This window comes from Hemicordylus capensis, chromosome 6 (assembly GCF_027244095.1).
Source record: "Hemicordylus capensis ecotype Gifberg chromosome 6, rHemCap1.1.pri, whole genome shotgun sequence".
NCBI classification, from domain to species: domain Eukaryota; kingdom Metazoa; phylum Chordata; class Lepidosauria; order Squamata; family Cordylidae; genus Hemicordylus; species Hemicordylus capensis.
The window spans coordinates 54,330,209-54,355,291 of record NC_069662.1 but is presented as its reverse complement, the minus strand read 5'-3'; the positions used below and the strand labels follow the sequence as shown (position 1 = coordinate 54,355,291).

The 25,083-nt window shown below is 45.4% G+C and overlaps 1 protein-coding gene across 2 annotated transcripts; it reads right to left on the bottom strand.

Annotated features, from left to right (window-relative positions):
• Positions 1-794: 794 nt before the first annotated feature.
• Positions 795-22,325, bottom strand: LOC128330513 (leucine-rich repeat-containing protein 37A-like). 2 transcript variants are annotated; one of them, XM_053263516.1, is made up of 9 exons: positions 21,972-22,325; positions 17,058-17,129; positions 16,161-16,235; positions 14,651-14,769; positions 10,293-11,524; positions 2,906-3,013; positions 2,122-2,171; positions 1,523-1,571; positions 795-995 (listed from the first exon to the last, which is right to left on the bottom strand). In XM_053263516.1, the coding sequence occupies exons 1-8, from the start codon at positions 22,304-22,306 to the stop codon at positions 1,547-1,549; spliced, it is 2,016 nt and encodes a 671-aa protein (XP_053119491.1). In that variant the 5' UTR covers positions 22,307-22,325; the 3' UTR covers positions 795-995; positions 1,523-1,546. The 2 variants fall into 2 exon arrangements, with proteins under 2 accessions (XP_053119491.1, XP_053119492.1); XM_053263517.1 differs by lacking the exon at positions 17,058-17,129.
• Between the last annotated feature and the right edge of the window lie 2,758 nt (positions 22,326-25,083).

The window sequence follows — 25,083 nt, the reverse complement described above, 5'->3', positions numbered from 1 at the left end:
AAGAGAAGAACCCAGAATGGGGCCATACAGATGAAGAAATGTGGCTATGTGGGCAGGAGGAGGAGTCTTAATCTCTGGGACAAGGAGCAGGTTTAGTTCTCATCATAAAATAGTTTATAAATGCACATAAAATTCATTTCCTCTGAGACAGGTAAAGTGAGGAATACTGCTGTGGTGAGGACAAAAATCTCTATTTCTAAAATTTCTGTTTGGTTACTTGAAAATCATATGATTTATATATGCATCTAACTGGATTACTTTGGAGATTCCTTCCTTAAACGATTGGTTTCTGAGAGTGTGGGACTATGCTTCAGTTTCAAAAGTCTAGGCTTATGTACATGGTATCTCTACTGAATCATTCATGTCTCTTTGGGAACCCTTTCTAAATTATAATATCTGTTATGGTCAAACTTTGTTCCCATTTTCTGGATTTGACTTATAGTGTTTTCGATATGTAACTTACAAGAAGGTGAATAGATTAGATTTTACAACTTTAAGAGTCTGAATTCCTTTTCCTTTACCTTGTTTTAGAAAATTTTCTTTACTGCTGTAATTAATTAGGAAAATGAGATTTTTCATTACGAAAAATGATTTGTTTTGTATTGACTTTATGGTGATTTGTCTTTGTCTTCTTTGGTTTACTTCTCAATAAAAATTCTTATTGAAAAAAAAGAAAATCATATGAGATACAGTGAAGGGAAATTAACATGGTGTAGAATTGTTGGTTTTTTATATCAATAACTTGCAAAATCAGATCAAATAACTAACAAAATTAGATCTCAATCTGATTGGAACATTTCTATGGTATTTATTCATTTTTTGAGAGAAACCCCCTCTACAATTTTAGGCAAGTGAGGGGAAATTTGCATGGGAAACTTTTTCAGATAAATTTCCAACAAAGGTTTCCAGAAAATCCATATCTCTGATGGTGACTGGAGAACATAAGCTATCTCCTTACTTGCTCGGCACCTTTCTTCTTTCTGCCCAGAAAGGTCCTTTGAAGGAGAATAAAAAGAAGAAATTAACACTCAGGCCTGATTATTTGCCTTGGAATGCTTGGAGATGGAGGAGGGAGAGAATGGAACAAACTGAAACATTATCTCAAAGCAATGGGTGATACATGTTTTTTAGTGGTAGTCACAGTTGGCATACCAATTTTCCCCATACATGAAAAAGATTGTGCAAATTGCACACATGGGATAGATTTGTACACTGAAATGTCAAAAATGGAGAAGACACAATGACAATAGGAGGAGAGGTTTTGGAATATGAAGGCTGGGGAGTGTGTGGGTATCTGAAGAACATGGCCAGAGGCTTATGCAGCACACAGAACACTGGAGGATTTGGCAGACACTGTTTGCATACTTTCAACTTTTCATCTATTGCCTTAAGGGCTAAATAATTGTTTTGTTTTTTAACATTGAAGTGGGCACCCAAATCCAGTGCTTGAGACCAGGTCCTGTGTGTAGAATCCCAAGACTGCAGAATCACAGAAGACCAGGCATTCCTGAGCAAGCCTTACCGTTTTTCTTGAGGGATGCCATCCTTAGCTGCAGAACATGATAGCAGAACTGTTTGTCAAGAAAAAGAGAGGAAAGACCATGAGCAACCAACCATCATGTAAAGATTTCCCTCAGCTGGACAGAGCCAATGATTTGGGTGGGCAACCAAGACATTGGTTGGTTAGCACTCCTATACAGGGGCGTAACTAGGTTGGAGTGGGCCCTGAGACAAGATTCTTAAATGCCCCCCCCCCGAATTTTTTTTATATGACTTCAAAAGGAAGATCGGGTAGGCACTGGGTGGGGGAGAGCCTCTGAGGGCCCCCCCCCAAGGGTGGACAGAACTCAGAATGAGGTTAGAATATATATAGCCCTAAAAAGAACTGACACCCGGGGAGGGTCAGGGCAGGAGGCAGCAGTCCTATTGAGTTCAATGGGGCTTGCTTCCAGGTAAGGTAAATGGGCACGGAATTGCAACCTTCCTTGCCCTCCTACCTAACCGTTGTGGAAAGCTGCTTGAGTTGGAAAAAGCGTTGGCTTGCTCGCTTGGAAGCCCCGAAGCCCAGCCAACTACTCCCCAACCATGCCTAAATATCTCCTTTCCTCAAGTGTGATTTACCTGCTCTGCAATCCAGCAAACCAAGCTGCTTCCTCCAGTGCTGCCAAAAGCTATTTGAAAGACACGAGCATATCAACAAACAGCAAGCGTTAAGTTTGCGTCAAACCTGGTTTCTATATGTCTGTAATGCAAACGAGGCGGGTGGTTTAGTATCACCCGTGAGTAAACACGTCTTAGGCGATTCCCTCCCCACCGTCCACAAAAGGAGGATCGGGTAGGCGCTGGGTGGAGACAAACAACAAGCAAATAGCGGGCGGCGCCAGAACAAGGAGGATAAATATATTTTTTTAATGATTTCAAAAGGAAGATTGGGTGGGGGAGAGCCTCTGAGGCCCCCCCCAAGGCAGGGGGCCCCAAGACAACAGCCTCCCCCTGCCTAATTGTAGTTACGCCCCTGCTCCTATAATTATAGTCCTCCTAAAAAAGAGAGGTGTTGGAGCTCATTGTTGCTTGGATCTCCCAACTAATCGCTGTTGTGAGGAAGTGCCTGTGGTTATTCAGGGGCGAAGGAAAGACACTGAACGTGCTCAGAGGCCCTACTGTCTTTGCATGCTTCAGGTCTGAGCTCTGGAATTCGAAACAGCAGCTGAGTCCACCAGAGGTTGAGGCAGGATGAACTCTGGCTCAATTTAAAGCTCTCTACAAAGCATGAGTATTTGGCATATCCAATGTGATAGTAGTTCTTCCTCAGCTGGAGGGGACTGTGTCTTTGGGGGACATTCGCTTCCCATCCCAAGCCCTTGGATATGGCAGTTAATAAATTTAAAATGCATTTTTAGCTTACCTCAGTCATGCAAATTACTGTAAAGATAATCGTTATCACTACAGTCACTGAAATAGCCAACACGAACTTGTTGCCATAGCCAGATTCTGGGATTCCTTGGCTTGCAATCTGCAAGGTGGGACAAAGAGAAGGAAAATGGAAAATAGGCTTTTTTGTGTTTCTACTTTTTCTCTCCCCAGAATAAAAAAAAACACCACTTGTATTGCTCTCTGTTGAGCTTGCTCTCATATGGACATATGCAATTGTCTTATACCAAGCCAAACATTGGTCCATTCAGCCCAGTACTGTCTACTCCATTTTACAGCAGCTCTCAGCCCTGAAGCCTTAACTAAGATGCTAGAGATTACACCTGGGCTCTCCTGCTAACTTGGCAAAGAGGCCCCTTTTAACATGGTGATTCCCTTTATTTAGCAGGGGGAGAGTAACTGGCCCTATCCACCCCCAGCACAGTACCTCCAGTGACCGTTGCTGGTGTCATGTTTCTTTTAGATTGTGAGCCCTTTGAGGACAGGGATCAATCTTATTTATTGATTGATTACTTCTCTGTGTAAACTGCTCTGAGCCATATTTGGAAAGGTGGTATAGAAATCATCATCATCATCATCATCATCATCATCCCCTAGTGAGGCACTACCTTGGCGTGGTTGAGGGGCTTGTGTGCTGTGAGGAAGGTGAGAGCTATGCCAGAGGTCCAACCATACTGGACAGGTCTCACCAGAGGAGCCAGACAAAGAGTGCCTCTCCCATCAACAATATGGTGAGATGTAACTTTAATAAATCTATACCGGATCGGTCGTCGCCCGGGTCAACAAGGACCACACCAGGTGCTGGAGTCCCTGGCATCTGGTGGCAAGTGGGCTACAAGACTTAGCATCTTCAGTTGAGCAACCAGGGCTGGAGACTGCAAGGTTACTGGAAGAAACGTCGCTTAACTGAAAAAAATATATGAAAAATGCCAACAAGGAAATAATGATCTGCTATTACAAGTCTAGTCCAACTAGAAGAGGTTATTTAAAAAGAATGTACCAAATTTGGAAAGAGAAGCATCCAGATACAGAAATAACAGAACAAAGGCTAGCAGACCAGAGAAGATACATAATAAGAAATAAAGTATTCACAGGAGTTGAGCTGGAAGAACTGCAAAGAGCAACACAGGCTCAAGATATGGAAGAAGAATTACTACCAACTGAAGAAGTTGCTCAGGCGCAGGTGGAGGAGGTGTCAGAAATAGAGGATGCCACTGTTGCTGAACTGTTTCAAAATCAAAACCAGGCAACCTCCCTTTTGCCTTCACCTCAAAAACCCGAATGCTGTTTAACAGAAAAGCAACAAGAACTAAAGCAAAAAATAACTGAACACATGAACCAAACAACCACCAGGGTTCGACTTCCAGCTCTAAAAACAGTTGCCAAAAAACAACTTGCTCAGGCATTAAAAGATATAAACGCTGCACATGCAGAAATAACAACCAATAATTTGCAAGAAACAAACCAACTAATGTACAGTGCAGCAACAATAATAACACAAGAGCTCGGATATAAGATCAGTGAACCTGTAAAAAAAGAAAGCAGTACATCACCTAAATGGAAGATTAGATTAGAAAATAAAATCGCCAGGCTTAGATCAGATGCTAGTAAATTGAAAGATATTAAAGACAAGAAGCTGAAGAATGAAAACACCAAACAGTATCTGATCCAAAAATACCACCTAGATTCAAGGAAAATTAGAGAATTCCTGGAAATAGAAGATCAGCAGATACAAAGCCAGAATTACACAACACAGGCAGAATCTCCAATTCTAGTCGAATCAGAAACGTTTCTACCAAAGCATAGAAGGAGAAACTGCAAGAAACGTAGAAACACCAAATAAAGAAGAAACAGTGCAATTCTGGGGGAAATTATGGGACAATCCAATAGATTATAATAAAAAAGCAGGCTGGATGAAACAGGTCAAAAAATGTAACCAGCAAATGCAAGATCTAATAATAACACCAGAATTAATAAGTGAAAGAGCAAAGAAAATTAAAAATTGGACTGCACCAGGCGACGATCAACTGCATGGCTTTAGGCTTAAACACCTAACAAGCATAAACAACTATCAAAACAGTTCAATCACATTTTGCAAGGAGGTGATATTAAACAATGGCTAACAACTGGGAAAACTCATCTCATTATGAAAGACCCAGCAAAAGGTGCCGTTCCAAGTAATTATAGACCGATAACCTGCCTGCCAACCATGTTCAAATTATTAGCTGGAATAATAGCAGATGAAGTGATGCAACACTTATTATCTAACAGCTTCCAGTTGAACAGAAAGGAAATTGCCTGAACACTAGAGGCACAAAAGACCAGCTGCCGATTGCCAAAATGATTTTAGAAAATTGCAAGAGAAGAAAAACCAATCTAAGTGTTGTATGGATTGACTACAAGAAAGCTTTCGACTCACACATTGCCTCACACATGGATACTAAAATGTTTAGAAACAACTGGTGTCAGCAAAAACATTCAGATATTTGTTTAAAAAGCAATGAGCATGTGGAATACACAGTTAACAATCAATGGTGAGACACTTGGACAGGTTAGCATTAGAAGAGGTATTTTCCAAGGGGACTCACTATCCCCTCTGTTGTTTGTAATCGCCATGACTCCACTTTCACAAATACTAAACAGAACAGTCCTCGGATATCAAACATCTAAAACATCAAGTAAAATAAACCATCTGCTGTACATGGACGATCTGAAGTTGTACGGAAAGTCCCAGTCAGAAATCGAATCACTGCTAAACACTGTCCGTATATTCAGTAGTGATATAGCAATGGAATTTGGACTAGACAAGTGTGCTGCATTGATAATGAACAGAGGAAATATAAGAAAAACAGAAGGAATAGAACTGCCCAATGGAAGCAACATAAAGAACCTGGAACAGAAAGAACATTACAAATACTTGGGCATACTCCAGGCTGATAACATTGCACACACTGAAGTTAAAAGAAAAATTGGATGTGAATACATCAGGAGAGTTAGAAAAATCCTAAAGTCCGAACTCAATGGCGGGAACACCACACAAGCCATAAACACCTGGGCTATAGCTGTTATCAGATACACTGCAGGAATAATAGACTGGACCCAGGCAGAGCTAGAGACACTAGATCATAAGACAAGGAAAATCATGACCATCAACCATGCTCTGCACCCCGCAGTGATGTAAATAGGCTATACCTCCCTCGCAGCTCAGGTGGAAGAGGAATGCTACAAGTCCATCAAACTGTAGAGGAGGAGAAAAGAGGCCTTGAAAAATATATAAAGGACAGTAAGGAAGATGCACTTAAAATGGTCAATAACGCGAAACTATTCAACACCAATGAAACAAAGCAGGCCTACAAGAAAGAACAAGTCAAGAACCGAGCAGAAAATTGGAAAATAAGCCACTGCATGGTCAATATTTGCACAATATAAGTGGAAAATCAGACATCACCAAGACCTGGCAATGGCTTAAGAATGGCAACTTGAAGAAAGAAACAGAGGGTTTAATATTGGCTGCACAAGCACTAAGAACAAATGCAATAAGAGCAAAAGTCAAAAAATCCACAACAAACAGCAAGTGCCGCCTTTGTAACGAAGCAGATGAAACAGTGGACCACCTAATCAGCTGTTGTAAAAAGATCGCACAGACTGACTACAAACAAAGGCATGACAAGGTAGCAGGGATGATACACTGGAACATCTGCAAAAAATACAAGCTACTTGTATCTAAAAATTGGTGGGACCATAAAATTGAAAAAGTTGTAGAAAATGAAGATGCAAAAATATTATGGGACTTCTGACTACAAACAGACAAACATCTGCCACACAATACACCAGATATAACTGTAGTCAAGAAGAAAGAAAAACAAGTCAAAATAATCGACATAGGAATACCAGAGGATAGCAGAATAGAAGAAAAAGAAATAGAAAAAAAATCACCAAATACAAAGATCTACAAATTGAAATTGAAAGGCAGTGGCAGAAAAAGACCAAAATAATACTAGTGGTAATTGACGCCCTAGGTGCAATCCCAAAACAACTCGAAGAGCACCTCAACACCATAGGGGCCACAGAAATCACCATCAGCCAATTACAAAAAGCAACTTTACTGGGAACAGCCTATATTCTGCGATGATATCTATAATAACAGCAACAACATTGAGAATAAAATTCAGCCATCCCAGGTCCTTGGAAAGGACTCGATGTCTGGATAAAACAAACCAGTCAATAACACCTTTCTGACTGGGTAAATTAATAATAATAATAAATAGGGTATTGCCAAACAAGGACCACTCTATTTGAAAATTGAAGTTTACATAATTTCTTCACAGGATGATCTGATGGGTTGGTTGACCATCGTGCAATTTCACAGCATTACCTGCTGACCATTTGCTACCAATCCATGATGGGAATCCAGTCTTTTGAGACCATCACAGATTGGCAGCAAATGGCCAGCAGGTGGTGCTGTGAAATTGTGTGATGGTTAGTGACATCATCCGAATGCATCATGGAGAAGTGGTAAGAACCTCCATTTTCAAACAGAGTATTTCTTCATCTGGAAACACCCATGATCTGCCACTCAGCCACGTGGTTCCATTCAGATGCAGCCACAGGGTGTTTGCAGGCCCTAGAGAATGAACCTTTTGGTCTCTATTTTCCTTAAAATGTCATTTTCCATTAAATGTCATAACGTATAATTAAGAATCTTCTTTGCTCCAGCACTACAGTTTGTAACCTGCACCTGAGCTCCTCTGTTTCTGCTAATTTCCTGTTGCTGTCGTTTAATTTTAATTTGTTCCTCTTCATCAACCATTAAGTTTCTATGTTGCTATGTTGTAAAAACAAGTATACAAAAAAAAAAAAGCTAAAGATTTACATTCCTTCTTAAAATAGCTCTCCATCAAACCAAATTTCAAAAGCAAAAACTGAACATTTTCAAAATTCAACAATCCAGGATAAAGAATAGCTGTTAGATTATTTTCTGATTCCAAAGAGCTGAAAGTGGTGTGATTGAGCCATTGTCATTCCTGCTGTGCAAAGTCATTTTTATGGCACAGTGTCTTCTTTGGTCAAATACAGGGGCGTAGCAAGGTTGGAGTGGGGCCCAGAGACAAGATTTTAAAATGCCACCCCCTCACTGAAGCTCAGCTCATGAAGTAAAGAAATCTTAAATGTGGCTGAATAGTGGTAACAGAAAGCACAGTAAAAAAAAATTATATATATAACCTATGTGCCACAACAGAACATCATCCTGAGTTATTTGTTAGAAGGCTTTGTAAATTGTGGACTATGCAAGTCATTTCATGGTACTAGAGAAAGACATGCTGTTCTGGTAGCTCCAGGTCTTAACATTCACATCAATTTTGGAGGATGAAAACAACTGAAGGAAGCCCAGGCAGGTGTGCGGCTGGGGGAGTCAGTCATGTGACTTGCCTCTGGGCTCCCCCCAGGCAGTGGGCCCCCAGACAACTGTCTCCCCTTGGCCTATTATAATTACGTCCCTGGTCAAATAGGTTTTGCAGGCATTTATAGTTCGAGGTGCAAAAATAGCCCCCGCTCAAGGGAGGGGTGTGTGTGTGAGAGAGACGGGGGGGAGGGGGGAGGGAGGCAGAGAAGGAGTGAAAATGCGCATGAGAGTGCACGGGGAATGTGGATTCTTTCATTCCACCTTCAGTTTTCTTCGAAACCATATTATCAGCTTCCTAGTATGTGCAAAAACCACTTTCCACTCTACTTTGCCCCTTTCAGCCCAGATCAGCCCGACTCTGCCTCTCCTTGCCTTTGATTTCTTGCTTCTTTACATGCTGTTGCCCTTGGCTGCAGGCCATATCCACAGATGCTGATCCCTTGAGCCAATTTGCACCTACCTCTCATTTCAACAAAAGGCTCTTAGTTAAAATGGCTAAATAATGTGGTTCGAAACAACCTATTTAATTGTATGGTTAATGTTTTATTTTCCTGTACTTTTAATCCTGTACTATGTTTTCTGTTTGTAAGAACCATTAACCGAATTAAACAATAATTCATTTAAAAATATATTAGGGTCATTCACACAACCACTTGGGCAGGGGATGGGAAGGGCGAGAGGAGAGGCAGGATCACACCTACCTTTCCCCACATAACCTCCATTCCCTCCCAGCCTTGCCATTCATCTGCCCACCCAAATAGCTGACACTGCGATGAGCAGCACAGCTATCTGGAGGCTGGGGAAGCAAAGCCTGGCCTCCAGGAATCCCACAATGCACCACAGGAGCAGCACTGTGCATTGAGAAACCCTAGAGGCTGGGTTGCTTCTTGCCTTGGCATCTATCATTAAAATGGTTGCCAGCAGCCTGAAGGGAGATACCAGCAGCCCAGCTGCCCACATGACCAGATGGTGAGGAAGGAGGGTGCATGGTGGTGGCCCCTGGTGGTGCAGTGGTAAAACTGCCGCCCTGTAACCAGAAGGTTACAAGTTCGATCCTGACCAGGGGCTCAAGGTTGACTCAGCCTTCCATCCTTCCAAGGTCGGTAAAATGAGTACCCAGAATGTTGGGGGCAATATGCTAAAATCATTGTAAACCGCTTAGAGAGCTTTGGCTATAGAGCGGTATATAAATGTAAGTGCTATTGCTATTGCTATTGCTATTGCTATGTACACCCTCCGACTTCACCTGGACTAACCGGTCGAGGAGTGCTGGGATTGGGACCGATCCAGGCGGTTCTCATGAGCAGTTCTGACCAGGTAGGGCTGCACTAGCCTGGCTAGAGCTGGTCATGAGAATGACCTCATTGTTTCTCAAGTGAAATGGATATCATGGTACTTATTTTACAGATACAAGTTTGATATTCTTATTCTGCATGAGAGAGTGACATTCTTCTGCATGTAATATAGTTTGATATTATTCTTCGGGGAATATATTCTGCAAAATAATTTTATGTTTTCTTCATGAAATATATTTAAATTGATTCAAAACCAATTCAAATTGTCTGAATCGGTTACCAAACCACTTTTTAACGGCAGTGTCTAAATCAGAACTTATCATCATCAATTTTATTACAGCCATTGGCCAGCAAAAATAGAAGTAACAAATATGTCCAATACAACAACCAATAAACAAGTAAAAACACAATAAATTGATGAAGATGAGAACTGTGTTTATTGAAATTTTAAAAGAAAGCATGAACGACAAACCCAAATGCTTAATGGGTTGACTCTATGCTTTCCAGAAGCCAGTGCCAGGTGATCACCCTTTGCCTCCCTCTGTTCACACCCAGTGAACAGCTTTGGAGCCACATCCAGGTCAGCTGATTGTTGCCCAAGCTCCTGACAACCCATTAGTAGGCTTAACAACTCCTCAGGCTTCACAAGGTTTGCCCCTTACCTCAGGTTTCTCCAGTTTTCTTGGACTTCCTGTGGACAGGTTGTCGACATTCTTCATAGACCAGAAGTATGACTTCCACAGGGCAGAAGTATCCTTGACATTTTCTCTCTCACTGAAGAGTTTCATGAGGAGACCTGTTCTGGAGATTAGCTTAGCACAGGCCAGCTGGACCTTCGACTCTGTGCAGTCAATTATTAGGATACGGATCACTTGGTATATGAAGTTCGCCTCTGGTGTGTTTGGGATAAGGGGCGATAGCAGCTTGTTAAGCTCAGCTTCAAAAAGGTCCCCTTGAAGCAAGTAGTCATCATCAGTGGGCAAGATGTTCAGCTTGTGGTGAGCAGTGGTCTTCACTTCATGATGCTCCCAGTGTGTCTCATGGGACAATGTTATGTCAGGGGAGATTTCGTTTAAGGACGCCTCTGTGTCATCTCCTGGGATTTGGGGTGCCTCTGTGTTATCTCCTGGGATTTGGGGCGTGCCACCTTCCTGAGTTCCATGCATGAGCTGGTTGAGCAGCACCTCCTTAGCCATTAATGGTGCATTTGCTGATGTCTGCTCTGAGTTTCCTTCACTAGGTTCATTTTGGGAAGAGCCGGACGTACCCTTCAGTAGCAAACTCTGACTAGTGGTGCTAGTGGTAGTAGTGGTGGTAGTAGTTGTGGTGGTAGTGGTAATGGGAGCCGCTGTTTCTTCCTCATGCAGAGAGCGGTCTTGCTGGCTTGACTCATTGACATGTTTCAGAATGATAAGTACTCGGCCAGTCAAGTCAGCAGCGTCATTATCCACCATGATGGAAGCTGTCAACAAGGGGATGCTAGTTATGGACTGCATAACAGACTGCTTCCAAGCAGACCGGTGTGCTACTTGGTGAGATCTGAGCAGCAAAGTTGCCCTTTGTCTGCCCCTTTTATCTTCCATAACTTTTTCTCTGAGTGCCATCTGGAGCAAATTGGCCAGCATGTACAGCTTTTTCAGTTCAGTTTTGTCATTCCACTTGATTTGCAAGAACTCTTCAGGTTTCAGCTTACCTAATTCCTGGACTGATTTCAAAAGATGTGGGGTGAGTTCACCTAAACTGGTGTTTCTCTGGCTCACAGTGACCTTCATTGTTATGTTGCTGTGTAAAAGTTTCTCAGGCACAGTGTTCAGTGTACTGCTGGCATTCAGCTTCCTGATTTCTAACACCTTCATTACTTCTTTTTGCATCCTATTCAAAGCCTCATCTTTCTCTGCTCAGAAACAAGAAGAAAGGAACAGTATCATCCAATGTCCAGAGGCACTTGATGCTCAGATTAGAAAGTTGCAAGAAGAGAAGTTGTAAAGGGACAAATGTATTAGTGCATGTCATCCTGTCAATTACATGCAGAGCAAGGATGCACCAGTTAGCAAGAAAACAACCTAACAGGATTTCCCAACAAATTGCATCGGTGCAGCAGGGAATTGCAATTTTTGATGCCCCTCCCCCTTCCTCAGGAAGTCCTCTGTGACACCCAGAAATATGTCCGTGAGAATAGCACAGCCCTCAGGGACATGTTTTCAGGTGGCACAGAGGGGAAGACATCAAAAACTGCAGTTTCCCCACTGCAGTTAGTTGGGAAGTTCTGTTAGGCTGCTCTCTTGCTGCACTGGGGCAGCTTTGCTCTATGTGTCAGCTAGTCAGTGCAGCAAATCATCCTGGATTTTTGGATGGTAAACTGATCTGCAAGGGAGGAAGAAGCTGTGGAACTCATTTGCCTGGTCTAAGTGGCGGTGGGATTTAGGGTACAAGGAGAGCTGGAAACACTATGAATATATGAAGGAGGCTGCCTCATATGGAGTTGAGACCACTGGTCTATTTAGCCCAGTACTGAGTACTCTGATTAACAGATTTTCAAGATCTTTAGCAAACTGCACTTTCTGAGACGTACCATCTAAGTCAGGCCCTAAGTCAGGCTCAGCTTTGGCCCCCTTGCTGTTTTTGAACTACCGCTCCCATAATCCCTCATTACAGTGGCCAATAGCCAGGAGTTATGGGAGTCATAGGCCAACATCTGCAGGAGGGCCGAAGCTGAGCAGACTTGATCTAAGTCCTTCTAACTGGAGAAGGCAGGAACTGAACCTCTTGCATGTAAGCCATGTGCCCTCCCACCAAGCTATGCCCCCCTCCCACCATGGCTGGAGTTTGGAGCTGGCTGGCAGAGATCCTAAGAGGATTCTGGAGAAACGCAGTTTTTGGTTTCAGGGTGATGTTTTGCTTTTAGGACAAAGTTACTGTACATCCAGCACTGCTTGCATCTATGTGCTTGCTTTGTGATCTCTGTGTGCTTGCTTCTGCACCACGCTAAGTGAGCCCCAAATTCCAAGAAAGATGCCTTCTGTGAGAATGTCCAGGTTGCAGTCTTAGTGTGCACACAGGGTACTTTCCAGATACAATCAACTGTGCGATGCTGAAAGCTTCTGCATAAGTACAGAGTGGATTCTTACTGATAGTGCAAGGCACTAGGCACAGTCTGGGAAGCACATTGGCAGGGATTTGAACTAACAGCCTCTTGCTCCTTAGGCAAGCTGCTTCCCTGCTGTGCCACCACAGCTGATGTGAGTCACAAAAGCAGACATGGGGTGGGGGTGGGGGTGGGGTGGGGAAATAGGAAGCACCCCACCATACAAGCAAGCCGTAGACAAAGTCCCCCGGTGCTGTGTAGCATTTATTGAAGCCCAAGGCGTTTCAGCCTCAGAGGCCTTCTTCAGGGGCAATAATCTGCAACATTTCAAGAAGACCTTGAGCAAGTAGCTTGTAACAAGGCAAAGGCTTTCTACTCAAGGTCTTTTTGAAATATTACAAATGATTGCCCCTGAAGACCTCTGAAGCTGAAACGCATTGGGCTTCAATAACACAGCACCATGGGATGTTGTCTCCTTTTTTGGCTTGAGTGTCACAATAGCCACACTCCTCCTCAGAAGGCAGTTGCTGCTTGCTTGCCCACAAAAGCAGATGAGTCTTCCCTCCCCTCAAAACCAGGGCCTGCTGTACACAGCCCAAAGGGTGAGTTAGGAGCACTCACAAGCACAGGTGAGTGAGTGAGCAAGGAAAAGAGGCAGCCTCTCCTGACTCTGGAGAATGGGGGCCGTGCTTTCTCCTCTAGCTTGTTAGCCCTCTCTGTCTCTCCAAGATGCATGACAGGGAGTCTTCAACCCCACGGTACTGCTCAGAAAGTGCAAACTGTGTCACCCCTGTCCATTCACTCGCCCTCCCTCCCTCCCTCTCTGGGTGGTGCAGCAGGAGAACATATTGTTGGAAGTGAAGGACTCTGCGCTGCCTCATGCCTCAATGACAGAGGGGGGCAGATTAGTGAGTCAGAGGGCTAGAGGGGAGAGTGATTGTCTGGGAAGCGGTGGGGAGGAGGATTTCCCCTCCCACCATATTAAGGAGCTGGTTACAACTGCTGGTTGCCACCTAATGGCACAGCGGGGAAATAACTTGCCTAGCGAGCAAGAGGTTGCCGGTTCGAATCCCTGCTGGTATGTTTCCCAGACTATGGGAAACACCTATATTGGGCAGCAGCGATATAGGAAGATGCTGAAAGGCATTATCTCATCTGCACGGGAAATGGCAATGGTAAACCTCTCCTGTATTCTACCAAAGAAAACCGCATGGCTCTGTGGTCGCCAGGAGTCAACACTGATTCGACGGCGCAACTTTACCTTTACGTTACAGCTGCTGGTTAGGATGAAGCTCTTCTGCCCAGATATTGCTTAGAAGATGATCACTCCCCACCCCACAACTTGTTTTTTAATGACACATGATCAGTAAGTGGGAGCGTGGAAGGTTACAGAATATAGGTTGGATGCTTCTCTGACTCAAGGAGTGATCATGTGAGCTGCCCTAATATCTGTTCACCCTTCAGTTCTTCAGTAAGTATCAACAAGTTTGTTTGCCTGAATTAAAAAGAACTTACTCTTGCTTTCTGGAGTACGATTACTGGTTTGGCAATCGAAGCTGAAAAATAATTAGAGTCCCAGGCAGCTGACACTCCCGAGAAAAGGATAGTAAGGGCCTCTAGAAAGTATTGCCCTTACACTTTCAGAGGTCACTCTGCACAAAACACAAGGAGGAAGGATACATATTTTGGACCAAGGGAAGGACTCCAGAAATCAAAGCAAAGGTCAAAAAAATATTTTATCTCCAAAAGGAGACATTTGCAGACCTGCTTTGATTTTTGTGCAGTTTTGGTCATTACCATTTGAAGTGTTCTTTCTTAGTACATTCGGCCAATGAGCTCATTTTGCAACATTTTTTTTCTGCTTAGAGGGAAAATTGTGAAATACTCTTTAATATTCAAATCAATACATAATTTCATAAACTACTGCTGGCCTACCGCAGAGAGTTTCGTTTGTGGTACACGTGTCGGTGCAGTCCACCTTAATCGTATCAGACAAAACTTCAATGCCATCCTTCATACGGCAAAGACAGCAGGACATCTTGTTAGGCAAGATGCTGTGGAGGAAAAAGACAGAACTCCTCACAGCTTCTTGGCATCTCTTGCAGAAGACGACATTAACCGGCAATCCCCACACCAAATCCAGTCCTTTCAGGAGGGTGCCATGCCAACCCACACTTTTGGGCCTCTCCACATATCATCTTCCCCACATCTCTACAGAAAATGTTTCTAAATCCAAACTACCCTATGAAGGGATATTCCCATCTCCATATACTGAAGAAGATGGAGCTGACGATGCTGTGAGCGAGATAATTGGTCTCTGATGAAAGTATTACTTGCCGAAGAAGTAGGAAGCTGCTTTATACTGTTGCGAATCCTTGACCCCTTGAGCTCTAACTCTAACTGGCAATGGTTTTTCAGTGCTTCAGATGGAGGTCTTTCCTAGCTCTGTTCCCTGAGATTATTTAAACTGGAAGTGCCAGAGAGTGAATCTGGGACCCTGCATGTGCAAAACTCTGTCATTAAGCTATGGCCCCACTCCATTTGTGTTTGAGTGCTGGTGAGGGAAAAGCGCACAGTCTGTGAAGGAAAAGAAGGAAAAAAACTTTTTTTTTAAAATGAAGGGCTATTTCCAGAGAAGATGGAACTGGGAGATGTCTCAAAATGATGCCCAAAGATATTCATTACTCTAGCTAAGTGGTTTTCAAACTTTTTACCATCAGGGAATCTTTTCCGATTTTTTGTCTGCAGCAGAGTCCCTGCATATCTGCCACTTCCTGTGTGTTGCAGAGGATTCTGGGGAATGTTCCTGCACTCCTTCAACCCACACAGGGTGCTGGCCAGGGCTGTTGCCCTCACCACTGGTCCACACGAACTGAGCATACAGCTTAGAACACACCCAACAATCCTGTAGCTCCATATTTCAGGGGGAAGTTTGGTAGTGGTAGACAAGCTTCAGGCAGTGATGTCATTGCAAATTCAGAAGTGCTAGCACTCCCTATGACAGCCCCCATGGCCATGCGCACCCCAACAGTCAGAGAAGTGGGAAGTACCTGCGCTCCGTCCATGCGCGCCCCCCCTCCACTATACCCCTGGCTTCAGGGAAGCTTGTCTCTCATTTCTGACCAACTCGCTGAGAAGCCCCTGTCAAGTTTCTGAGGAATGCCCTAAACTACCACTCTAGCATGACTTCCATTCCTACAGCAAAACTTGATAACATGTTGGGCAAGAAGTGTAGATTGGCTAACCACTTGCTAGCAGTGTGAGTATTGGTAAACCATCCTCCTCGCAGGAAAAACTACAGCCTCTGAAGTCACCCCTATCTACCTAATTAGAGGGCTGAGGAGTAGGAGAGGGTTAGAACAAGGCTGACTCCCCATTTCCAGTTGTCTCTTTTCTTCTCTCGTTTGGCAACCAGCAAAGGAAAAAGGGTGTAGATAGTACTTACAGAGTCTTCAATTGCAGAGAGGACTGGAGCAGGGCCTCCAATATCTTTGCGGTCATTTCTGTGGAACTAAGGTCTCTGAAATAAGGACAGAGAGTTTTTGCAATGCCAATGCCAGATATCATGAGATACAAAAGAGAAAGCCAGTGTAGAGTAGAGTAGAGTAGAGTAGAGTAGTATGTTTATTGCAGTCACAGACCAGATTAACAGTGTGGTGTAGCAGAAATAATTTCTAGGGAGACCCAATTTCATGAAGCTTGTTGGGTTTGCTGCTTTTGAACCACATAACTCCACATCAGGCAGAATGGAAAATGGGAGAAAGCATCATGGCTTAGCTCTGGAGTCTTAGCTCTGGAGTACTGTTTAGTCAACAGTACTAAAGAATGCAGAGTGTAAATACACATGCAGAGTGTATTTTTCTCACCACTAACTAGTTTCAGCCTGCCCTGAAATCATGCCTCCAACCAGCAAGCTGGACCTCCAGTACCAAATGCATGAGGGCTGATCTAGTTTATTCGGTGATGACAGAAAAGCATCCTGCACATGATCAAAGGAGCTTAATTCATTATAATTAATTCTTATGTTCCAGGCACAAAATATATCACAAATTTTAGAGTTGAAGTCCTGCATTAAAAACAGGATACAGGGAAATGCCCTACACTCTGCATATACTCAGAGGCACTTTCACATAGAAATGTACCCTCAGACTTTACCATGACACATATATGTATATGTGTGTTTGTGTGTGTGTGTGTGTGTGTACACACACACACACACACACACACACGAAAAGTCTGATGAGTTCTTCTGGACCACACAGTGGCCCTGAAGAGGAGTGTCTGTCCAAGATGCAGAAAAATCAGTGATCATGGTAATAAATAATTCATTTCAGGTACTTACAGAAGCTTCCGTGAGGGAAGCCTGTAAAAACTGGCATCATCAATGACTTTCAGCAGATTATGGCTGGGAACCCTGCAGTGGGGAGGAATTAGACCCACTGGTTACAAGCTTAGCAAAATGCAGGAAGAAGCTCCAGCAGGTAGGGGCGGATTAAGCTATATGCAGCCCATAGGGGACCAGAGATTTGCCACTCCAGCAAGGGTTCCCCTTTACAAGTAAAGGGCTTGGGGTGGGGGAGGAATTAAATCGACTTTAAAAACATTTTCAGCCCATTTCAGGCCTTGTGTGCATGTGTGCAGAGAGGCCCCCAAACCCGACCTGCCATTTGGGAGGTAGGTGGACCTGTGGGAGGAGCTCTCACCGCCATATCCGCCACCATCCTGCCACATGCACCTACGAAGACGGCCTGACAACCTGTCATGATTTGGGAGGCAGGCCGGCCCACTAGGAGCTCTTGCTGCCTTCGCACAGCGGTGGTTTAAAAAGTTTTCAAAGTAGATCCAACTTTCCCCTGCCCCTCAAGTGCACGTGGCAGATTAATGCGTAGACAAATTTGCTGCTCCTCAAAATTTGCCGCCATGGGTAAGTGCCTACTTTGCCTATGCGTTAATCCACCACTGCCAGCAGGTTACAAATGGCAGGCTAGTCCAAGATACAGTATGTTGCCCCAATTAGATGCACTGTGCAGATCAAATGTCTCTCCCCAGTATCTTCAGAGACACTGCAAGGCAAATAGCAAGTTTTTTTGTGTGTATTGTTCAATCCAGGTTGAGACTGTAGTGGGGATAAAGGGTTATAAGCGCCCCCCACCACACCCCCAACAGAATGATCCATTTCTGGACCAGCCCCACTCCCACTCCCAGATGCTAATTAGATAATAAAAACCAAGCACCCCAGGATCAAACATAACATGTAAAGTGTGCCGTCGAGTTGGTGTCGACTCCTGCTGACCACAGAGCCTTGTGGTTGTCTCTGGTAAAATATAGAAGGGGCTTACCATAATTACCTCCCACGCAGTATGAGATGATGCCTTTCAGTACCTTCCTATATTCCAAATATCATTACCAGGTCAGCAGAGCAAGCACTGTTAAAGGCATAGGAGCAAGGGCCACTAAGAAAGCTGGCCACCCTCTCGGATATCATGTGGAGTACAGTTAGACCCACTGATTTGTTAACAGTTACAAAGGAACTAAAGGGAAGTGGCTGCAATCAGGTTGTGATGAGAATCTATTCACCCTTGTTTTTGTTCCTGGAGAAATGAAACAATTCCACGAGTTATGTTAAAATAAATAAGACCAGAAAGAGATAATAATCTCTCTTGGCCTCCCACAATTAGCTAGGGGTGTGCACCGGACCGCGGACCTGCGGCTCGGCACTGGGGTGGGGGGTTCCATTAAGGGCGGGGGGGGCTTTACTCACCCCTCCCGCGCTTTGCTGCTCTGGCGCCATAATTATTTTAAAAAATGCGCCGCAGAATTGCTCGCCGCTCCGGGGCTCCTTCTTGACTTCAAAATCGGGCGGCAGGATACTTCCCTGCCGCCCCCGAAGCCCCCTCAAGCCATTTGAGCTCTTGAAATCTCGCCCGGACCGAGTGCTAAAGCGCTTGGGCGGGCGGCGGGGAGATGTCCGTCCGCCCGCCCGCCCCCTTCCCTGCCTTCTGCGAAGTGCAGGGAGCCTTCTGCGCGCGCGTGCGCAGAAGGCTCCCTGCACTTCGCAGAAGGCAGGGAAGGGGGCGGGCGGGCGGACGGACATCTCCCCGCCGCCCGCCCGAGCGCTTTAGCACTCGGTCCGGGCGAGATTTCAAGAGCTCAAATGGCTTGAGGGGGCTTCGGGGGCGGCAGGGAAGTATCCTGCCGCCCGATTTTGAAGTCAAGAAGGAGCCCCGGAGCGGCGAGCAATTCTGCGGCGCATTTTTTAAAATAATTATGGTGCCAGAGCAGCAAAGCGCGGGAGGGGTGAGTAAAGCCCCCCCCGCCCTTAATGGAACCCCCCCCCAACCCTCCCGAACCAAAACCACCCCTTGTCCGGATCGGTTCGGAGGCCAGTGGAATGGCCTCCGAACCGATCCGTGCACACTACTACAATTAGCCAGCTCCCCAACATAGATAGGACATCCCCAACAGCTCACAATTCTTCAATTGGTTCTTGGTGATTGTAATAATATATGTTTTGGTTGAAATCTTAACTTCTTATAACTTCATAATTCAGTGATTGAACTTGTCTTGACTTGTGAGAAAGTTGTGTGTGTGTGTGTGTGTGTGTGTATGAGAGAGAGAGAGAGAGAGAGAGAGAGAGAGAGAGAGAGAGAGAGAGAGAGAGAGAGAGAGGAGGCTTTTTCTGTTTTGTGTCTGGGTGGGGGGGAAAAGTGCAGCAACTGTGAAAAAGGCCAATTCCATGCAAGGGATCATTAGGAAGGGGATTGGAAATTATTATTATTTCTTGTTTACACAGTCAGACAGGTGTTATTGACTGGTTAGTTTTATCCAGACATCGAGTCCTTCCCAAGAACCTGGGATGGCTGAATTTTATTGTCAATATTGTTGCTGTTATAGATATCGTCGCAGAATACAGGCTGTTCCCAGTAAAGCTGCTTTTTGTGATTGGCTGATGGTGATTTCTGTGGCCCCTATGGTGTTGAGGTGATGATGATGATGATGATGATGATGATGATGATGATGATGATGACATTTATATCCCACTCTTCCTCCAAGGAGCCCAGAGCGGTGCACTACATACTTGAGTTTTTCTTTCACAAAAACCCTGTGAAGTAGGTTAGGCTGAGAGAGAAGTGACTGGCCCAGAGTCACCCAGCTAGTTTTATGGGTGAATGGGGATTTGAACTCGGGTCTCCCCAGTCCTAGTCCAGCACTCTAACCACTACAGGTAATATTATAATGCCCTTATACAAAACTATGGTGCGACCACACTTAGAGTACTGCGTACAATTCTGGTCACCACATCTAAAAAAGGACATTGTGGAACTGGAAAAGGTGCAGAAGAGGGCAACCAAGATGATCAGGGGCCTAGAGCACCTTTCTTATGAGGCAAGACTTCAACACCTGGGGCTTTTTAGTTTAGAAAAAAGACGACTGCAGGGAGACATGATAGAGGTCTATAAAATTATGCATGGTGTGGAGAAAGTGGATAGAGAGACATTCTTCTCCCTCTCCCATAACACTAGAACCAGGGGTCATCCCAAGAAATTGATTGCCGGGAAATCTAGGACCAACAAACGGAAGTACTTTTTCACACAACACACAATCCATTTGTGGTATTCTCTGCCACAAGATGTTGTGACAGCCAACAACCTAGATGGCTTTAAGAAGGGTTTGGATAACTTCATGGAGGAGAGGTCTATCAATGGCTACTAGTCAGAGGGCTGTGGGCCACCTCCAGCCTCAAAGGTAGGATGCCTCTGAGTACCAGTTGCAGGGGAGTAACAGCAGGAGAGAGGGCATGCCCTCAACTCCTGCCTGTGGCTTCCAGCGGCATCTGGGACAGTCTTGGAGGAAACTGATTATCTAGACCCATTTCAAACTGGCTTCCGGACTGGCTATGGGGTGGAGACTGCCTTGGTCGGCCTGATGGATGATATCCAACTGGGAATGGACAGAGGAAGTGTGACTCTGTTGGTCCTTTTGGACCTCTCGGCGGATTTCGATACTATTGACCATAGTATCATTCTGGAGCGTCTGAGGGGGTTGAGGGTGAGAGGTACTGCTTTGCAGTGGTTCCACTCCTACCTCTCGGGCACGTTCCAGATGGTGTCCCTTGGAGATGGTTCTTCAAAATCTCAACTTTTGTATGGTGTCCCTCAGGGCTCTATATTGTCTCTGATGTTTAACATCTACATGAAACCGCTGGGGAGATCATCAGGAGATTTGGTGCAGGGTGTTATCAGTATGCTGATGACACTCAAATCTATTTCTCCATGTCAGCATCATCGGGAGAGGGCATAACCTCCCTAAATGCCTGCCTGGAGTCGGTTATGGGCTGGATGAGGGATAACAAACTGGGACTGAATGCAGATAAGACAGAGGTACTCGTTGTGCGGGGTCGAAACTCGGGAGATGATATTGATCTGCCTGTTCTGGATAGGGTCACACTTCCCCAGAAAGAACAGGTACGCAGTCTGGGAATGCTTCTGGATCCGAGGCTCTCCCTGGTTTCCAAGGTTGAGGCAGTGGCCAGAGGTTCCTTGTACCAGCTTCGGCTAATATGCCAGCTGCGTCTGTTTCTTGAGATAGATGACCTCAAAACAGTGGTACGTCTGCTGGTAACCTCCGGACTGGATTACTGTAATGCACTCTATGTGGGGCTGCCCTTGTATGTAGTCCGGAAACTACAGTTGGTTCAGAATGCGGCAGCCAGGCTGCTCTCTGGGTCATCTAAGAGAGACCATATTACTCCTGTATTGAAGGCATTACACTGGCAGCCGATATGTTTCCGGGCAAAATACAAGGTGTTAGTTATAACCTATAAAGCCCTAAACAGCTTGGGCCCTGGGTATTTAAGAGAACGTCTTCTTCATTATGAACCCCACTGCCCATTGAGACCATCAGGAGAGGTCTTTCTGCATTTGCCACCGGCTCGTCTGGTGGCTGTTGCAGGAGGCGCCTTCTCTGTTGCTGCCCCAAGGCTTTGGTGCCTACCATACAACCTACTTGCTGAAGCTTGAACCAGTTCAAACCAGTTCAAACAGGTTCAAAAAGGTTCAAATTTGAACCGAACCGGGTGGGGTTCAAACAAAACCAAAACCGAACCTCCCACTCCCAGTTCGAATCCAGTTTGAATTTGAACCAAACTGGGCAAACCGGTTTTGTGCACATCCCTAACCTACTTCACTCCTAATGAAAGGTTGTCCCTAAAAGGGTTCTATCCTCAGAGTGCTGGAAGTGGGGTTTAAGTACTTACAAGAAGAAGAAAACATAGGAATGAGCAGCTGCCTTGGGAACGGGCACATGGTGGAGTCCAGGAGGGCTGATGACTCTGCTACAGTTGAGGACTTCCACAGTGCAATGGCATGGGTTGGGACAATTCCCTACGGCTGCTGCATCCAACTGCATCCAATTCCCTACTGGTGCTGCATCCAACTTACAGCTGCTGTGCCCAACTTGCATAAAGAACACAAGTAAGATTACGAGAAAAAGGTGAGTGTTAGCAGTGGCAACAGGGCCCATACTACAGTGTGGATCCAGTTCTGCCATTTCGGCCATTTCTCTCTTCTCTTGATATTTGACTTTGGACATAAGCCTGTGTCTGCACACTCTGAGCATTCCACTTGGTTGTGACATCATTTTAGCAGGACTCCTGGCATCACAGAATTGCCATGGCAACAATGAAGGCCCAAATGCACAGACAATCAGTTCACAGGCTTGAGCTATTTGGAGCTGTTTGCTCTGTGGAGAACTGAATGTGATACTAACACTTGTTGACTGACATACAGGGATCTGGATAGCATAAAGTGATTAGTGTGGTTGCCTTACAATAAGATTAGATTAGAAACAAAACAAAACAAAAAGCATGAAATGTCCACTCAGCATCATTAAATTATCTTATAACCAGGCCAATATTGAAAGAAAACTCGCATTTAAATGGAAGAAACACAACTGATTTTCTTTTTAGTAACACATTTATTAGAAAATCAGAACAATTGGGGGGTAGGAGGAAAAACACCCAAGCCCAAACTTCAGTTACATAAATACATTAAGCCATCTGCTAGGGAAGTATCATTTCATAAAATGTTCACCCCAATCCACTTAATACAAGAGAACCAGCTTCCAGATAACATAAAGTGCTTAGGAAGGGGCAGGTGCCCTTTCAAAGCACAGAGAGGAAAACCGAGCACAGGTGTAAAATATGTCCCCCTAATACATGGACTCCTCAGACAAGACCTCTTATTCTCTTTCCGGGTTTGGCTGTGAGAGTGACAAGACAGTCACCTGGGGAGAAAAGAAAGGGCTTGTTACTCTCTGAAGTCTGAACACATCTGGATTACTCAAATTTCACAGACTGAGAACAAAATTTCATCAATCCAAATCTCAGAAGTCCAAGCCCGTGTAGGGGGCTTTTTGCCAATGCTGCTTCCTTGCCTGGGTCAAGTGGGTCAAGTGAGACCCCTGTTCTCTTAAAAGACTTCTGGGCCAGGCTTGTTCTGAGGAGGAAGGAAATTGGGGGCTTTGTCCTCACAATCCTGGTGAACTGGGATTGCTGAGCCCTGTGGAGCTGGTTTTGAGAATGCAGATTTCCTAGGTAATTCTGGTCAAACCACTGTGGTTAACTCACATTTAACCCTGAGCCTACAGCGGGAGACCAGGGAGTCCTCTCTGTGTGCCTCCAAGCAGCTAACATTCAGCCCAGCTATCTCTGACTATCTCCAGTCTACCTGTCTCTGAGGAACCTGTCCGTCCATAGCAACATGAGGCTCATCTGTGAATACATGAGACTAGGCTTCAATTTACCTGGATGAGACCTTTCAGTTCCTCTTCTGTTAAACAGTTAATGGGGTCTTCCTAGGGAGAGCTATACTCCACTGCCACTTTCCCATTTTCTGAAACAGACAAGTTAACAAGGCCAAGTTTTAACAAATGAATAATTAAAAGTAAAATCCTTTTGTTTATTATTTTGTAACATTCCTCACCTTTATTAAAGATTTGGAATTCAATGATTATTTTTATGTTAGTCTTTCTAAAGCACAGTTTCTCAACCACCGGTCCCTGGACCGCTGCCGGTCCCCGAAGGGTTGAGTGCCGGTCCCTGACTGGGAGTAGAACCCCCCCCCACAACTGCAATCAAGGCACTCACTTCCTCAATTTTGCACATGGCACGGAAGAGGAAGAGTATCACAGAGGCAGGGGACCCTTCTTGTGCCTTGCCTCCATGTGCGGCTGAGATCTTCCTACAGCTATCTTATTCCCTATCTTTACAGCTTCAAACTGTATGCAGCACGGGGGCATCAAGGAAAAGGTATGGCATTGGGTGCCACTTGAAGGGCTGCTGGTTCTTGCATGCTCATTGTTTGCAGCCAGCGGTTAATTGATTGAAACCCAGCTGCCTGTTGCGACCGAGGCGCCTTGAGAGGGAACGCTGTTTCCCTCTTGCATCGGTGGGGCGTTGTGGTCCCTCGGTCCCCTGTAACCCCCTAGTCTGCACTGCTGGTGGAAGACGGCGGTCCCCTTTGTGACCTCGCCAGGGGGTGGAACCTCTGGCTGGGATCATGCCACAGTGAGGGCTAAGTGGCGGAGGGAGGGAGGAGGGTCGCCTTGGTTTGGGCTTTGCAGAAAAGGGAGTGCAGGTGGGCCTTCCTCGGGGAAGGGGGAGCAAGCACGCGTACCAAGGAGGGCGGCAGCGTGGTATGGGGAAGAGGCAAGATACCATTTTGTGCGTTCATGCAAAAGGGTCATTGGATGAATGGCACTGGAATGAAGTGATCCTGGGGATTTGATGCCCCAGCACAGTTTGTGTCTGATCCAAACCGATTTAAAACCAGCTGCCTGTTGCGGCCAAGGCACCTTGAGAGGAAACGCTGTTTCCCTCTTGCATTGGTGGGGTGTTGTGGTCCCTCGGCCCCCTATAACCCCCTGGTCTGCACCGCCGGTGGAAGACCACAGTCCCCTTTATGACCTTGCTGGGTGCAGGGGACAACCTCTGGCCGGGATCATACCGCGGTAAGGGCTAAGCAGAGGAGGGAGGGAGGGCTGCCTTGGCTCGCCTTGCAGGTATGCGCAGGCAGCATGTGGGACCACGTGAGCTGCGTGGCCCCAAAGGCAGGCTGGTGTGATTGGCGCACGCAGGGGAGTTGGGAGAGGGGCACAGAAGTGCGTGTTGTGAGAGAGGATGGGGGAACACCTGCTACACTCTGGTGCGCAAGCACAGTGGTGGCAGCTCTTGGACCCAGGCAACCTTCCGAGCGTGGTCCGGTGCACCATTGCCTCACCCACCCTGAACAGTGCCTCATCTCCCCAGTGAGGAAAATGAGGCATCCACCACTACAACGCCCCATGCCCTCCGCCATCTCAGAATCACC

Excerpts from the sequence above, each read along its gene's own strand:
- LOC128330513 (XM_053263516.1), bottom strand. The coding sequence starts at position 22,306 with ATGTCCAAAGTCAAATATCAAGAGAAGAGAGAAATGGCCGAAATGGCA. Across the intron at positions 16,236-17,057 it reads CTTCCCTCACGGAAGCTTCT|AGACCTTAGTTCCACAGAAA; the intron begins GTAAGTACCTGA and ends TCCTTATTTCAG. Across the intron at positions 2,172-2,905 it reads CAGTAATTTGCATGACTGAG|CTTTTGGCAGCACTGGAGGA; the intron begins GTAAGCTAAAAA and ends TCTTTCAAATAG.